Source organism: Candida albicans, chromosome 4 (genome assembly GCF_000182965.3).
Source record: "Candida albicans SC5314 chromosome 4, complete sequence".
Lineage (NCBI taxonomy): Eukaryota > Fungi > Ascomycota > Pichiomycetes > Serinales > Debaryomycetaceae > Candida > Candida albicans.
This window is the reverse complement of record NC_032092.1, coordinates 878,484-893,756: the sequence shown is the minus strand read 5'-3', so window position 1 is coordinate 893,756 and position 15,273 is coordinate 878,484. Positions and strand designations below refer to the sequence as shown.

Genomic DNA, 15,273 nt, shown 5'->3' with positions numbered 1-15,273 from the left:
AATTTTTCTTCTTTTTTAAGTTATTTGCATTAAATTAAACTATACATACATACATATATCACTCTCTCTATTGTTATGGCCTATTGAGAGGAAAGGAGTATAAGGCTAACTTCTTGGTGTAATAATAGGAACTAAAAGAAATCATCCTTTATATATATGAAAATATTTCTTGAAAAAAACTTAATTATTATACCATTTTTTGCATAACCTTACATACTTCTGGCGTTTTTCTTAATAATTTTTTTTTTTATATTTTTATATTTTATTTTTAACATTCCTTCCTTCCTTCTTGTTCTTCTTCTTCTTCTTTTACCAAATAATATTACATACCACTGCATCACCAACATCTTTCTTTCCATCACCATTAGTGTTAACAACTGTATCAACAACAACAACGACATTACCACCACCTTAATCGGTTATTTTACTTTATCAACATCGATATTCCTTTCCGTTTTTCTAGATTGTTGTTTATCCTAAATTAACCCTATAACTTGATTAATATTCATTCATTTATTCATTTATTCGTTCGTTCGTTCGTCCCTTCGTTTTTAAATCTATTATAGACAAGTAGTATAGTCTACAGTCCTACTACCACCACACTCATTCATTCATTCATTCATTCACTATGATGATGATTAATTTAGTTGTTCTACTAATATCAATAACGCCATTGATTCAGGCGTCAATATATATGGGATTTCCCTTCAATGAACAATTACCCAATATTGGTAGAGTAAATAAAGATTATAGTTTCACCATTGCCAATACAACGTATAAATCCAATAGTGATGGGGTAATATCATATCAAGTTGAAAATTTACCTTCATGGTTATCATTTGATTCATCAAGTAGAACATTTACTGGGAAACCTCAAGAATCAGATGTGGGCCTGTTTGAAATCACTTTAATTGGTACAGATTCTACTGATCAATCTCAATTATCAAATAATTATACCATGATGGTTTCTAATGATACTGGGTTATATTTAACTTCTCAAGCATTATTATATTCTGAATTATCTAAATCGGGTCAAACTAATGGTAATGGAGGATTAGTAGTTAAACCTGGTGATAAAATAAAGATTCAATTTGAAAAAAATTTATTTAAAAGTTATTCATCTAGTGATCGACCTATTATTGCTTATTATGGTCGATCAGCCGATAGAAGTTCATTACCAAATTGGATATATTTCGATGGTGATACTTTAACATTCTCTGGAACGGTTCCTTATGTAACTTCAGAAAATGCTCCATCAATTGATTATAGTTTTAGTTTTATTGCTTCGGATTATTATGGATTTGCTGGAGCAGAAGGGAAATTTAAAATTGTGGTTGGTGGTCATCAATTGAGTACTTCAATGAATGAAACTAATATTGTTAATGGTACCATTGGTTCGAAAATTGATGAATCAATACCAATTTTATCTGATGTTTTCCTTGATGGTCAACCCATTAGTAAAGAAAATATTTCCGATATTTATGATCAAGATTTACCAAATTATGCCACATTTGATAAAAATAATTTTACTATTACTGGTACTTTCCCTAATACTTCAACCACTGACAATTTTACTATTGTTGTTAAAGATATCTATGGTAATAGTGTCGAATTACCTTATTCATTTGATGTTGTGAATTCAATTTTTACAATTGATTCCCTTAAAGATGTTAATGCTACAAGAGGTCAATATTTTCAATATCAAATATTAAAATCATATTTCACTGATGCTGAAGATACTAAAGTTACCGTTGATTTTGGATCAGGAACCAACTCTGATTGGTTACAATATCATGATTCTAATATGACATTATCTGGTATTACTCCTAAAAATTTCAATAGTTTAAAAGTGGAAATTAATGCTGAATCTAATTCTGATAAAGAATCAAAAAGTTTTCAAATTAAAGGTGTTGATAAGAAAATTGTATCAAGTTCATCGTCATCCCTGAGTACTTCAAGTAGTTCTTCTACTGCTTCTGCTTCTTCTTCTTTTGGATCATCAGAATCATCATCAAGTCCTATTGCTCATAAAAAATCTAATAAAAATAAAGCATTAGCTATTGGTCTTGGTGTGGGTATTCCAGTATTTTTAATTCTTGTGGCTGCATTAATTTTATTATGTTGTTGTCTTAAAAGAAGAAAGAACAAAAATAATGAAAATAATACTAATGATAATGATGAATATTTTAATGAATTTAAACAACCAAGAAAACCAATGCCTCCAATTAATGGTATTGCAGGTGCCGGTGCCGGTGCTGGTGCAGGAGCTTTAGCTTTAGCTGCTGGTGCAGGAGCCATTGTTGCAACTAGTTCAAATGAATCTATTAAAGATGAATCAACGATGAATGTTTTCAAATTAGAACATAATTATTCCAAATCTTCAAGTTCATTAACTCAAGTTGAAACATCAAGTAGTGAATCATTTTATGATACTCATGAAAATACACCAATTGTGAAATCTTGGCGTGCTAATACTGAATCAGATAGTAAATTAGCTCGTATTAGTAATGGATCATTAGCTACTGTGAATACGGAAAATTTATTTCTGGTTAGATTAATTGATGATTATTCCGTTAGAAATTCAGAAACTTCATCGAAATTTTTGAGTAGTAATTCATTAAATGCTTTATTACGTCGTGAATCATTATCAAACAACAATAGTAATAATAGTACTAATTTCCAAAGATTAGATAGTAATGGTAATATTGTTGGTGAATTGAATTTTAATAACAATAACAACCCAAAGAGTAATCGATCATCACTGTCGGAAAAATATATGACACAATTATCATCACCATTACCACCACCATCATTACCACAACTGCAAGCAAACTTACATATTGTACCTGAAGAAAAATCTCGTGATTTGAGTCATACTGGTAAAGATGAAACTACAGGAACTATAAGTAATTTATTATTGCAATTTAATGATAATAGATCAAAAGTAAGTGATGATGAATTTAATAGTTCATCAAGGGTTAAACAACAACAACAACAACAACATCAACATCCATTATCTAGAGAAAATTCATTTTCAAATCATTATGATTTTGATAATCGATTACCATCTCCAAATTATGCATTAGGAACTAATTCTTCAACAATGGTTTCTCCTTCAAGTGATACATTTTTATTAGATGAATCAACTCCAATAAATAATAATCATATTACTAATACCACCACAGCTCCAACCACAACCACAACCAACAGTAACCCTAATAATAACAACAACAACCAAGATGGACAAACCATGCAACATCAAAATTTATCAGCAATTTCATTAGGTTCAATCAATTCTGATAAATTTTTCTTTGACAAGAATCATACTAACGCCAACAAAAATAGCCCATCATCAACACCAAATAGTTTAAATATTGGGAAATCAGCTAAATTAGTTGATTTTACAAGAAAAGGAAGTTTAAGAGAATCAGCTTATGAGCCTGATTATATATATACTGGTCAATCAGCATCGATACAGATTGATGATAGTGATTAGAATATGATATAATATGATATAATATGATATAATATGATATAATATAATATGATACACTGTTACTGATATTATTTTTGGTTTTGTCTTTATATAGAGAATGTTTTTGTTTTTGACTTGGTTTTTGACTTGTGTTATTTTGTTAATTTTAATTCATTTTATTTAATATCGTTTATATATTAATTTTTTGTTATTATTGTTTGGTTTTGATTTTGATTTTGATTTTGATTTTGATCTTTTGTCTGTTTTATTGTTGTATTAGATTGGTGTTTATTTGTTTATTTGCTTGTTTGTTTTGCCTACTTCTTTTTTTGGATACCTTCCTTTTTGATGGTGATTTTAACTAATTCTTTTTTTTATATATATCAATATCTATAACTACATATATATGTTTATTTATGTTTTTAAAAATTATTCTTTATTTTTTTTTATACTTATACTACATATAATTCTTTCACAATTTCTAGTAATACTTATTTCGAAGTTGGTAAAGTTTCAACATATTGAGCAGTATCTTGAGCTCTTCTTCTACCACCAATATAAGTCATCATTTCTGAATAAGTTTGAGGAATTACTGAACAAAAACTTGAATTTCCTTCTTTTGGAACGAAAAATGAATAAATAAATGTCCCTGCAGGTTTTTTATCATTTTGTTCCAATTGTTGAATATAAGTATCAACTTTAACTTGAATTAAAGTACCAGGTTCTGATAAAAATGCATTTGGAGATTTTGAAATTTTATTAGTTGGTGGTAATGAAAAATTAAATGGTGAATCATTATCAATTTCTTCTTTAATTTGATCCAGATCATGTAAATGTTCAGTATAAGAAATTGATGAATTCATGGTTAATACTGAACCAACAGGTACTGGGTTTTTAAAAGTAGTAGAATCCAAACTAACAAATCTTGGTCCGGCCAGGGAAAATGTAGCTGCTGTACAATAAGCCAATTCAAAAGTTTGTCTTAATAAATAACCACCAAAAATCATATAAGAATGTCTATTTCTATATTGTGGTTGCATGAATAAAGTTGATTTCATCACGGTATCTTTCATAAAGGCAATTCCATCATTAAGTTTTTTTTCAACATCATTTTGTAATGATTTTGATGATTTCCACATATCATAAATTAATTTTGATTCTTCAGGGGTTGGTTCAATTAAACTTAAATTTTTTGCCATTAATTTTTTTTTAGCATTATGAGATTCTGCTCTTCTATAATCAATCCAATCATTTTCATTAACTGGTAATAATCTATTAATTGCAAATGATTTATGAGTTAATGGATTACGAGCAACAAATGTGAAATTTGCCGATAAGAAAACATTTTCTTCTGATAATGATTCTTCATTTTCAATATGAGTAATTTCTTCTTCTTCAAATGCATAACCTTTAACAGTAATTTCCATTGATGATCTACCAGTCCAAGTGACTGATCCAGCTAAAACAAAATTATAATTTGTAATTTCATCAACTTTTTTAATCATATAAATTCGATCAACACTAGCAGTAACATTAACTGGTTCTGCGGGGGAACAATGTCTATAAGCAATTCTCCCCGCCAAGGCATCTAAATCTTGAAATAATTGTCCCACACGTAATCTACCAAAAGCATTAATATAAGCATCACATAACCATTTATCATCTTTGAATGGTAAAATTAAATATGAAAATGAATCACTACGAGTCTTTTCACCAACAGCAGTAGTTATAGGATCAATATAACTATAACTATCAAGAGTTTTACCTTCAGCTTGAAATTTTTCTCGTTGTTTTAATGCATCTAACCAAGTTGCTTTATTAGGATGGACTTTTTCATCGTGTAATTCCGATAAAATTGTGGCAGCAGCATCAGCAGCATCAGATCGTTCATTAGAATAAGCTTTATCAGGTTTATGAAAATTGATTTTTTGAGAATTAAATCTCAATAATAATTGTGATTGTGGTTGAGGTCGAACAAATTTTTGAATTGACAGTTGACGTATAAGTCTAATCATTGGGAAATGTTGAAGAGTGTTGAAAAGGAAAAGTGATCAGATAAGTTGATGGGGTTTTTAAGAAAAGAAGAAAAAAAAAAGTGGTAATGGTAATGATAATCCTAGAAATTTGATTGGATTTAAATATTTGATGAAGAAGGAAGGGAGGAAGAAAGAAAGAAAGAAAGAAAAAAATAAAACCAATGGTGATGGCAGTTGTTTGTCAATATCTTTAAATAATAAATAAATAAATTAGTAAAAGACCAAAAAAAAAGTCACTCAATCAATTGAAGAAAATTAATTTATTAATTTCTTTCCTTCCCGCTAGGTCAAGCCAAATCAATGAAAGTTGTTGTTGCTGATTATTTGTTGAACAATAGAAGATGACTCAACTTCATCGTTAACGGGTGTTAAAGAGGGGCTAAGTCGGGATGAAGGGAAGGACCGGGTGATAAGACTTACGTTAGTTTTGTAAAGTTGTAAAATTGGAGGATGAGGGTGGGTTCAACAAATAAGTTGAAAACTACTTTCACTTACATTATATAGAGAGAGCAATACTAACTAATATAGAAAGAGGGGAAAACTCAAGTTCAAGAAGAAGTAGAAGAAGTAGAAAAAGTAGAAAAAGAAGAAATTGACCAGAAAATTTCAAATTAAATAAATGATTTGAATTAACAAAACTGTTCTATTATAATCAGAACTGGTAGTAGTAGTAGTAGTTGAATATTAAACAGTTGTGTCATTTTTCGGTTGATTTAACCTCAAAAAAGATATTAGAATAATATCACCACCACGGGTAGAAGGGTGGATTAGTAAAAGGAGGGGGTTAATATCTTTACTATTATTGATGATCCTCGTCTCGCTTAAACCATCAATCAAGATCAAAAGAAAGAAGAACAGATAGATAAAGTATCCGAGATAGTTGTTATATTTGTTGGTTAAAATTTCCTGCCAACGGTTATTATTGTTGGGTGTGTGTGTTAGATAAGGAAAGCGAGATTAAAAGAGGGGAACCGGGAATTCTCGTAACAATTCTAAATTTCCTATCTAGTCCGGGAGAAATGTGTCAAAAACTTTCAACCTGTGGGAAGAAGAGGAGGATGAAAAGTGGTTGATAAATGAATTAGATTGTAGACATTCAATTCTATTCAGCAACACGAACACGAACACGAACACGAACCAGGTTTAATTAGAATAGTTATTTGCTAGTCTAATCTCCATCTCAGTATGCTGCTAACGCTACTTTCACCAGTTAATCCAAACAACTACAACTGACAGCTTTCATAATCAATATACGAGACCAAAGACCGTATTGATACCTCTCACAAGTTCTAGATAACAACCATGATACAAATATTATGATAGCATAGATCCTATTTACTATAATTAACAACAGTCAATTAAATGAATGAGTCGATAAAATGTATTCGGTGGTATATGTCCGTGAGAACTGCACATAAATTACTTCACCTAGAGAGACAGAGGAAAAAAAAAGTTCAGAGTGTGCGGACAGATGAAGTCCACTGCTCATTAGATACTCACTCACTCTATAATCATTATTGTTCTTCTTCTTCGGTGTTGTACTTTTTTTGTTGCGGAACCTCTTTCTTTAAAAAAAAAGACCACATCTCGAAAACTCTTCTACACTTGATTTATTATCACCTAGCCAAAAGAGTTTACTCATTTACAAATGTCATCATTATCATCAGTCACCAGGAGTGCTAAATTAGCCACTCAATCTTTGAAATACAACACTAGACCATCATTATCTAAAATTGGTCAATTTCAAACATCAAAAATCACTTATCGTGCCAATTCCACACAATCAACTCCTGTCAAAGAAATTACTGTCAGAGATGCTCTTAACCAAGCTTTATCTGAAGAATTAGACAGAGATGAAGATGTTTTCCTTATGGGTGAAGAAGTTGCCCAATACAATGGTGCCTATAAAGTCAGTAGAGGATTATTGGACAAATTTGGTGAAAAAAGAGTTATTGACACTCCAATTACTGAAATGGGGTTCACTGGATTAGCTGTTGGTGCTGCTTTACATGGTCTTAAACCAGTTTTGGAATTTATGACTTGGAATTTTGCTATGCAAGGTATTGATCATATTTTAAATTCTGCTGCTAAAACTCTTTATATGTCTGGTGGTAAACAACCATGTAATATAACTTTCCGTGGTCCTAATGGTGCTGCTGCTGGTGTTGCTGCTCAACATTCTCAGTGTTATGCTGCTTGGTATGGTTCAATTCCTGGTTTAAAAGTTTTATCTCCTTATTCTGCTGAAGATTATAAGGGTTTACTTAAAGCTGCCATTAGAGATCCTAACCCAGTTGTTTTCTTGGAAAATGAAATTGCTTATGGTGAAACTTTTAAAGTTTCTGAAGAATTTTCATCTCCAGATTTCATTTTACCAATTGGTAAAGCCAAAATTGAAAAAGAAGGTACTGATTTAACCATTGTTGGTCATAGTCGTGCCCTTAAATTTGCCGTTGAAGCCGCTGAAATTTTGGAAAAAGATTTCGGAATTAAAGCTGAAGTGCTCAATTTAAGATCAATTAAACCATTGGATGTTCCAGCTATTGTTGATTCAGTTAAAAAGACTAATCATTTGGTTACTGTTGAAAATGGATTCCCAGGTTTTGGTGTTGGTTCAGAAATTTGTGCTCAAATTATGGAAAGTGAAGCCTTTGATTATTTGGATGCTCCAGTTGAAAGAGTTACTGGTTGTGAAGTTCCAACTCCATATGCTAAAGAATTGGAAGATTTTGCTTTCCCAGACACTGAAGTTATCTTGAGAGCTTGTAAAAAAGTATTAAGTTTGTAAAACCAAAACCAAAACCAAAACCAAAACCAAACTTAAAAACAGATGACATGAAAGACATGAAAAGAAAAGTATATATAGAGAGAGTAAATATTCTTTGAAGGTAAGTATAATAAATAGGACCCTTGATACCAAAAGAACTATTCCAAAAAAAAAAACTAACAATCGAAACTATCATGTTGATCTCTACAAGTTGAATTTCATTCTAAATATCTAATTCTAAAAACAAAAGTTCTACTGTAGTACTTATTTCTTCTTTCTTAATTCATAAGTTGATACAACGGGGCGATGATCAGAGAAATGATGTCCATTAAACCAATTACTCAATATTCCAAATTGTTTCAAAGTCACTTCATAAGATTCATCATTATCATTATCATCATCTGAGTCTTGGTTAGTATCATTATTTGAATTTGATAAAATACGAGTGAAACTTGGAGACCAAATATAATCAATTCTGGAAATTGGTTCATTATTAATATCAAACCCTGTGAATGTAGTTTCAAATCCATAAGCTGATTTCTTATCAATTAATATTTTCCCATCTTTAAACCCAGCTTTAGTCAAAATATGATATGGTTCATCATTTGGTTCAGTATTAAAATCACCACATAAAAATGATGGATAATCATTATAATTTTTCATTTTATCAACGATTAATTGTGATGATTTTCTTCTTGCTTCAACACCACGATGATCATAATGAGTATTAAATATATTAAATTTTATTTCCGGGTTTAATCGACTTTGAAAAGTAACCATCGTGACTATTCTTTCTAATGCTGCATCCCATCCTTTACTAGGCACATGAGGTGTAGGACTAAGCCAAAATGTTGAATTTTCAATAATTTTAAAATCTTGATCTTTATATAAAATTGGAGCAAATTCACCAGATTTTTCACCATCAGTTCTACCAACTCCATAATAATTCCATTCTTGAATATCATTTAATCCTTGTAATATATCTATTAATTGATTATGTAATACTTCTTGTAAACAAATAATATTGCCATTACCTTGAAATGTATTGAATTGCATTGAATTAATACTTTGGAATTTTCTGATTTCCCATGGTTGTTCATATTTATCGGGGTAATTTTTATTATCAAATCGAATATTATTAGTATATAATCGTAAAGTTAAAATAGGTCCATCAGTGTTGTTTGGGTCGTTTTGGTGGTGGTGTTGGTGGTGGTGTGTCATGATGTAATAACTAGATATAATGATTAATGATAATGGAATGATAATTGTTAACAATTTCTTAAACAATGGTTTTACCAATGGTTGAGGTTGGGGTTGTTGTCTATTTTTCAATAATGGATCAGTTTCTCTAGTCATTTCTGGATAAAGTAAGCAAATAAGAGAGAAGGAAGAATATGTTTCATATAATATATATATATATATAGAAAAAGGGGGAAGGAAGATGGATCGGGAAAGGGGGAAGGGCAGCGCTGAAACGCGGAGCAAACTAAATCACTACTCAGAATTATGTAAGCCGAAAATAACAACGACAACCCAATCACTACTCATTAAAGCTGGAGATGTATCTTTTAAGTATGGTTATGGTATTACTGTAAAAGGTTATTAGTCTTAAGCTCTGTTGTAGCTGTGGTTTGAATTTGAACTCTTTGAAGTTGTAGATAAAATATAGAAAATTCTAAAACTAGATCCGAAAGAAGAATAGAGAATGGTATATCCAGTTGATACATCATTGAAAGTAACCACTCTTTGTGCAACGTTGCTTGATTTGTCATTGAAAGAACTACTTTATTGAATGGTGTTGGTGTTGGCGTTGGTGTATACTTCTACGCCATATTGACAACTTGCAACTTTGCCAACTAATCAAAAAATTTTTTATAAACTTATATTTATTATCCTTACTATATCCATAAACTTGATTAGTCTCATTCTTTTCGTTTCTATTTACATGAAATCAAAATTTGGTTCCTTGGTCAAATCAACAACTTGTTTTTTACCATCTCTTTCAACTTCTAATACAAATTGATGAACATCAAATGGGTGAGCTTTTGATTCTCTAGTAGCATTCAATTTAACCACTCCATTACCTTTAGAACCTTTAACCGAAAATTCAATATTTATTATTCCTTGAACCGTGTTTAATTTGCCCCAAATCCATGGCCAACTAGAACTATAATCAATATCTTTACCTAAAAGTTCAATTGATGGTTGAGACCGTCTTAAAAAATATAATGATGATGTTATAATTGGTGATTGAGTTTTTTCATAATTGAAAATAGCAATACATGATAATGTTATACCAATACCATAAATAAGTAAATAACGACGATTGGTTTTCCTTTTGGAAAATGGATCAGGTAATTCTCTATCAATGGTGACTGGTGGTTTATAATCGGCTGATGTAACATGTGGATGAGGGATTGATGTGGACGATCCTGGTGTTGCGGATTTTTGTAATATTATTGATGACGTGCTGAAAAATCTCCTAACAGTGACTGAAGGTTTCGGAACTAACCCCATTAATTGTCTTGAAATCATTATTGAAGGTCTAAACAAATTACTATGTTTAAAGAGGTTTACATTTTTCTGTTTAAAATTTTTTTCCATTCTTATTTCTTTACTAAAACAATTTTTTGTATTTCAAAGTCCACACGAGAAAACTTTCTTGGTGTGAGTAAGATTAGCTTTAATTCTAATCTCTGTTGCTAAGTGTTTTTCCATCATATACTTGATCTCATATCACTTGTCCTTTACTTCACCATGGATATAATTAGAGGTGCATGTTCAGTTGATAAAATTGGGGGGATGGTGTATATTAGAGAAGATTTAGCACCGCTGATGTTGGAATGGAAACCAATTGATGAACAAGAAGAAGATAGAGCAATTTCAATCCCATTGAAGGGGGGTTAACTACATTACAAAGTACCAAAGAAACCTCACCGAAAATGATACTAAAAATTGTATACAAACTAACATCTGGTCCACCTAATACAAATGCAGATGGAACTGACAATGGTGGTGGTGGTGGTGGTGAAGAAAAATCATTTAAATTGACATTTACTAATAGACCAACCATGAACACTATTAAAGATTCTCTACAAACAATTGTTGCTAGATCAAGAACTAGGGTTGAAGGTACCAGTACTCCAACTCCAGCTCCAGCACCAGCTTCAACATTTGGGTCAGCACCACAAGCTGATTCTACCAGAGATTCGACATCATCATCAACACCAATACCACCTACAACATCTGGAACTTCTACTAGTTCATCATTATTATCATTAGCAGCATCACAATCATTATCTGATGCAAATTTATTGAAAAATTTCGAACTACAGCAAAAACTTTTATTAGAAGATCGTCAATTACGTGATGTTTTCACTAAATCAGTCATGCAATTTAAATTATCTCCTCAAGTATTTTGGTCATCAAGATTAAATCAATTACGAACATTTGCTTTGACAATATCTCAACATAAAGGTCCATATAATGTATTGAGTACAATTAAACCGGTGGCCACTTCTGATAATCAAGTGAATGTTAATGTTACGCGTGATACCATTAATGAAATATTTACCATTTACCCCATCATAAAGAAAGCATTTGATGATTTGGTTCCTAACAAGTTTAATGAAGGAGAATTTTGGTCGAGATTTTTCAATTCTAAATTGTTTAGACGCTTAAGAGGTGATAAAATCAGTATTAGTAATAGTCGAGGAGATGTTGTATTGGACAAATATTTGTATATAGATCAAAACTATCAAGAAAAATTACAAAAATCATCTACTTTGGAAAACAACGGTTCTGGTTCTGGTGGTGGTGGTGGTGGTGGTGGTAGTGGTAATTCAGAACAAGGAATACAAACATTGGAATCTCCACATGTTAAAAAATTTCTTGATTTGATGGGAAATCAACAAGATAATTCACAAAAATTGGGGAATAGACCAGATTTTACTATGAGATATGATGAAGACACAAATTTAGATGATGATAATAAAAAACCTACTTTAGGAAATGAAAATGAAATGATTATATTGATGAAAAATATGAATCGATTATCGTCGAAAATGATGAGTATGAGTTCTACTAATGGACCAGAGAAACCTTCAGAAACTACAATTGATGGATTATCTGCTGCTGAATTGAATGAATATGAAGAAGAATTAGATTTGCATGATTTAAATGATTCAGAAAATTTACAATATATAAAATTAAACATTAATACTGATATTGCCAAGGGAACAAAATTTGATTCATATGAAGGATCAAATACTAATAACAAGATTTCTCAAGATGAATTACATAAATATTTACAATCTCAAACTTTCCAAGGACAAATAGAATTAACAGAAACTTATACTTGTAAAAGTGAAGAAATTGAAAAAACCTCCATGGAAATAGCCATGCTTATTAAACAAAATTTCCGAACATTTAAATTAATTAATAAAGAAAATGATATCACGGGGACAAACATTGTTCCTAATTCATTAATACAAGAAATCATTACTTATAATATTACGATAGTTGAATTTTTATCTCATTTTTGGAAGATTTTTTTACATGGGAATAATCCTGGTCAATTAAAGAAAATTTTCACCAGTTTGAAAAATTGTCAATCTGGTTTAATAGAATTAGAAAATAAAGCGATTGATCAATTCAAATCTATGGATATATTACAAAAAAATCAAAAATTACAAGATAAAGTTTTAAAAGATTTTGCATCATGTCTTCAACCCATGAAAATAGCATTAGATAAAGCATGTAATGAATATGTTGAAGCAGTAAAGAAAGCTAAACCTGAATTAAATGAAAATGGTAAACGTCCTCTACCAGAGGAGTAAATAACTAATTTACAATATAATAACTTGAAAATAGGTCAGTATATGTGCATATATTATATATATATCGAATGGATGTAACTATTTAGATTTTTATTATTAGTAGTATTAGTATATACTTGGCAACCCCCCCAAAAAAAAAACTAACTAATTGAGCTGATTATGAGTTGATTATATTTTACATAACAATCCAAGCCAATGGAATTCATCAACATATTTATCAACATGAACCAAACTACAAGGAAACAATTGATTAAATTTCCTAGCCAAGGTACTTGACTCTTCCAGTCTTTCAATTAAGCATAACATATCGGTAATATCAAATTCATCAATTAACAAATCAACAAAGTCAACCATAAGTCGATTAAATTTGATATTTTCAGTATTAATATACAGTAATAATTCTTTATTGAAAATCATTACGATTTGTTTAACATTATCATCAATTTGATTAGTAAATATACCATATAATTTGATGTTGCCAATTTCAATAATTAAACATTGTTGTCTTTCGGTTGTTGTTGTTGTTGTTTTGGTGGTGGTGGTGGTGGTGGTGGTGGTGTTGATGATGGGAGGAATTACGTAGTCATAGATACCATGTTATATCTGTAGCGAGATTATGTGAATATGAACAATTTATAAACTTATTATTATTATTAGTATTATTATTATTATCAGGGGATCCAACTGTATTTAATAATGGAATATTTGATGTCGATGACATACGAGAATTTGATTGTAAATTTTGATTAAGATTCATAATGGCGAGGGGCTTTTTTTCAAAAGATCTTTAATAATAGTAATAATAATAATGAACAAGAAGAAACAATTCGGGGGTTAATATAAGAATAATGATATGAGTATTAACTAAGATATTTCAAGAAAGAGAAAAAGATTCAGTAAATTGAATTTCTATTTGATATTAACTACTCCTTCTTCTTCTCCTGATGGTTATCCGTTACAAAAAAAAGAAAAAAAAATGAATGATATCAAAAATTAAATTAAGGTATACTAGCGCATTGTCTATTTCCAAATTGGGAAGTTTTAGTAATGCGCCTGGCTTATGTAATAAATCGTGACATTTCTTCTTTCCTTCAATGCACACACACACACACAAAAACATTTTGTAAGAAGGACATTGAGAAAAAATAATTTATATGTGGATGGTGAATGAGATGAGGTAACAATTACTACAGCTACTACTTATTTTGATTTTGATTATACACAGATACAAATAATGGCAAAGAAAATATCGAAACATAGTAGAGCTGCTAGAAGAGGATTAATAGATACAGACACCAGTAATGAAGCTAAATCATTAGAATCAATTCCTAGAGAGAAAAGTGATGTCAAAAAATCAATTATTAGAACAACCATCAAGAATGAAAATTTATTGAATAAAAAACTTGAATTATCAAAAATAAAAAAATCAACTACTAAAAAGAAAACATCAGCATTAAAACATAAACTTGAAAGATCCGATAAAATCAGTGGGATATTAGCTACTAAAATCGATCAAAGTATAGCAAGAGCAAAATATGTTCAAAATGCTCGTAAGTCAGGATGGGATAAAACCAATCAGAGTATAACTTTGGAAAACCATTTAGCTCAAGAGTTGAAATCTGCTAGTGGTCTTGGTGATGAAGAAGAAAAGAAGAAAGAATTGACACAAGAAGAACTTGATAAAATTGAAGAAGATGAATATGTAAAGAGTATTTTTGCAAAGAAAGAAGAACAAAAGGAGGAGGAAGAAGAAGAAGAAGAAGAAGAAACTCCAAATAAATCATTGGCAAATAACAGATTTGCTTTGTTAGATGATATTGAGGATTAGAGAGTTTTGTTAGGAGAGGAAATATTGGGTGTATTAATAGATTGAATAAGGTATATCATATATTTAGCATTGAAACTTTGAAGTAAGGCAGGAGATTATTCTAATGAAGCACCGTTTACTCTGGTGTAAATCATAATTGTCAAGACTTTGTCTGTATTGTATGGAGTTGATATTGATTCCTGTCTACACGTTAAACATCTACACAACAATATTACCACGCACGAGTAATAAGGAGCTGGTTATTTTTTTCAGTCGAGAAAACTCATTGCCACTTTTTCTTTTTTTTTTTATAACCAATTCCATGAGATTTCAAAATTCAGATCAACAGC

At 30.4% G+C, this 15,273-nt stretch overlaps 8 protein-coding genes across 8 annotated transcripts; 4 read left to right on the top strand and 4 right to left on the bottom strand. All coding sequences in view use genetic code 12, as the record gives it.

Moving 5' to 3' along the window:
- Nucleotides 1-694: 694 nt before the first annotated feature.
- Nucleotides 695-3,496, top strand: AXL2 (Axl2p; the record flags this gene model as incomplete). The annotated part of the gene is made up of 1 exon (XM_712003.2): nt 695-3,496. One exon carries the CDS (start codon nt 695-697, stop codon nt 3,494-3,496), a length of 2,802 nt encoding a protein of 933 aa, XP_717096.2.
- Nucleotides 3,497-3,966: 470 nt separating this feature from the next.
- CAALFM_C404160WA (uncharacterized protein) lies at nt 3,967-5,490 on the bottom strand (the record flags this gene model as incomplete). The annotated part of the gene is made up of 1 exon (XM_712004.2): nt 3,967-5,490. The coding sequence occupies one exon, from the start codon at nt 5,488-5,490 to the stop codon at nt 3,967-3,969; it is 1,524 nt and encodes a 507-aa protein (XP_717097.1).
- A 1,669-nt stretch (nt 5,491-7,159) lies between these two features.
- PDB1 (pyruvate dehydrogenase (acetyl-transferring) subunit E1 beta) lies at nt 7,160-8,299 on the top strand (the record flags this gene model as incomplete). Its single annotated transcript, XM_712005.2, has 1 exon — nt 7,160-8,299. One exon carries the CDS (start codon nt 7,160-7,162, stop codon nt 8,297-8,299), a length of 1,140 nt encoding a protein of 379 aa, XP_717098.1.
- A 243-nt stretch (nt 8,300-8,542) lies between these two features.
- On the bottom strand, nt 8,543-9,634 carry CAALFM_C404140WA (uncharacterized protein; the record flags this gene model as incomplete). The annotated part of the gene is made up of 1 exon (XM_712006.2): nt 8,543-9,634. The coding sequence occupies one exon, from the start codon at nt 9,632-9,634 to the stop codon at nt 8,543-8,545; it is 1,092 nt and encodes a 363-aa protein (XP_717099.2).
- Nucleotides 9,635-10,219: 585 nt separating this feature from the next.
- Nucleotides 10,220-10,882, bottom strand: CAALFM_C404130WA (uncharacterized protein; the record flags this gene model as incomplete). The annotated part of the gene is made up of 1 exon (XM_712007.1): nt 10,220-10,882. One exon carries the CDS (start codon nt 10,880-10,882, stop codon nt 10,220-10,222), a length of 663 nt encoding a protein of 220 aa, XP_717100.1.
- Nucleotides 10,883-11,220: 338 nt separating this feature from the next.
- On the top strand, nt 11,221-13,116 carry CAALFM_C404120CA (TFIIH/NER complex subunit; the record flags this gene model as incomplete). The annotated part of the gene is made up of 1 exon (XM_712008.2): nt 11,221-13,116. One exon carries the CDS (start codon nt 11,221-11,223, stop codon nt 13,114-13,116), a length of 1,896 nt encoding a protein of 631 aa, XP_717101.2.
- Nucleotides 13,117-13,284: 168 nt separating this feature from the next.
- On the bottom strand, nt 13,285-13,422 carry CAALFM_C404110WA (uncharacterized protein; the record flags this gene model as incomplete). Its single annotated transcript, XM_019475379.1, has 1 exon — nt 13,285-13,422. The coding sequence occupies one exon, from the start codon at nt 13,420-13,422 to the stop codon at nt 13,285-13,287; it is 138 nt and encodes a 45-aa protein (XP_019330924.1).
- A 928-nt stretch (nt 13,423-14,350) lies between these two features.
- ECM1 (Ecm1p) lies at nt 14,351-14,944 on the top strand (the record flags this gene model as incomplete). The annotated part of the gene is made up of 1 exon (XM_712010.2): nt 14,351-14,944. The coding sequence occupies one exon, from the start codon at nt 14,351-14,353 to the stop codon at nt 14,942-14,944; it is 594 nt and encodes a 197-aa protein (XP_717103.2).
- Between the last annotated feature and the right edge of the window lie 329 nt (nt 14,945-15,273).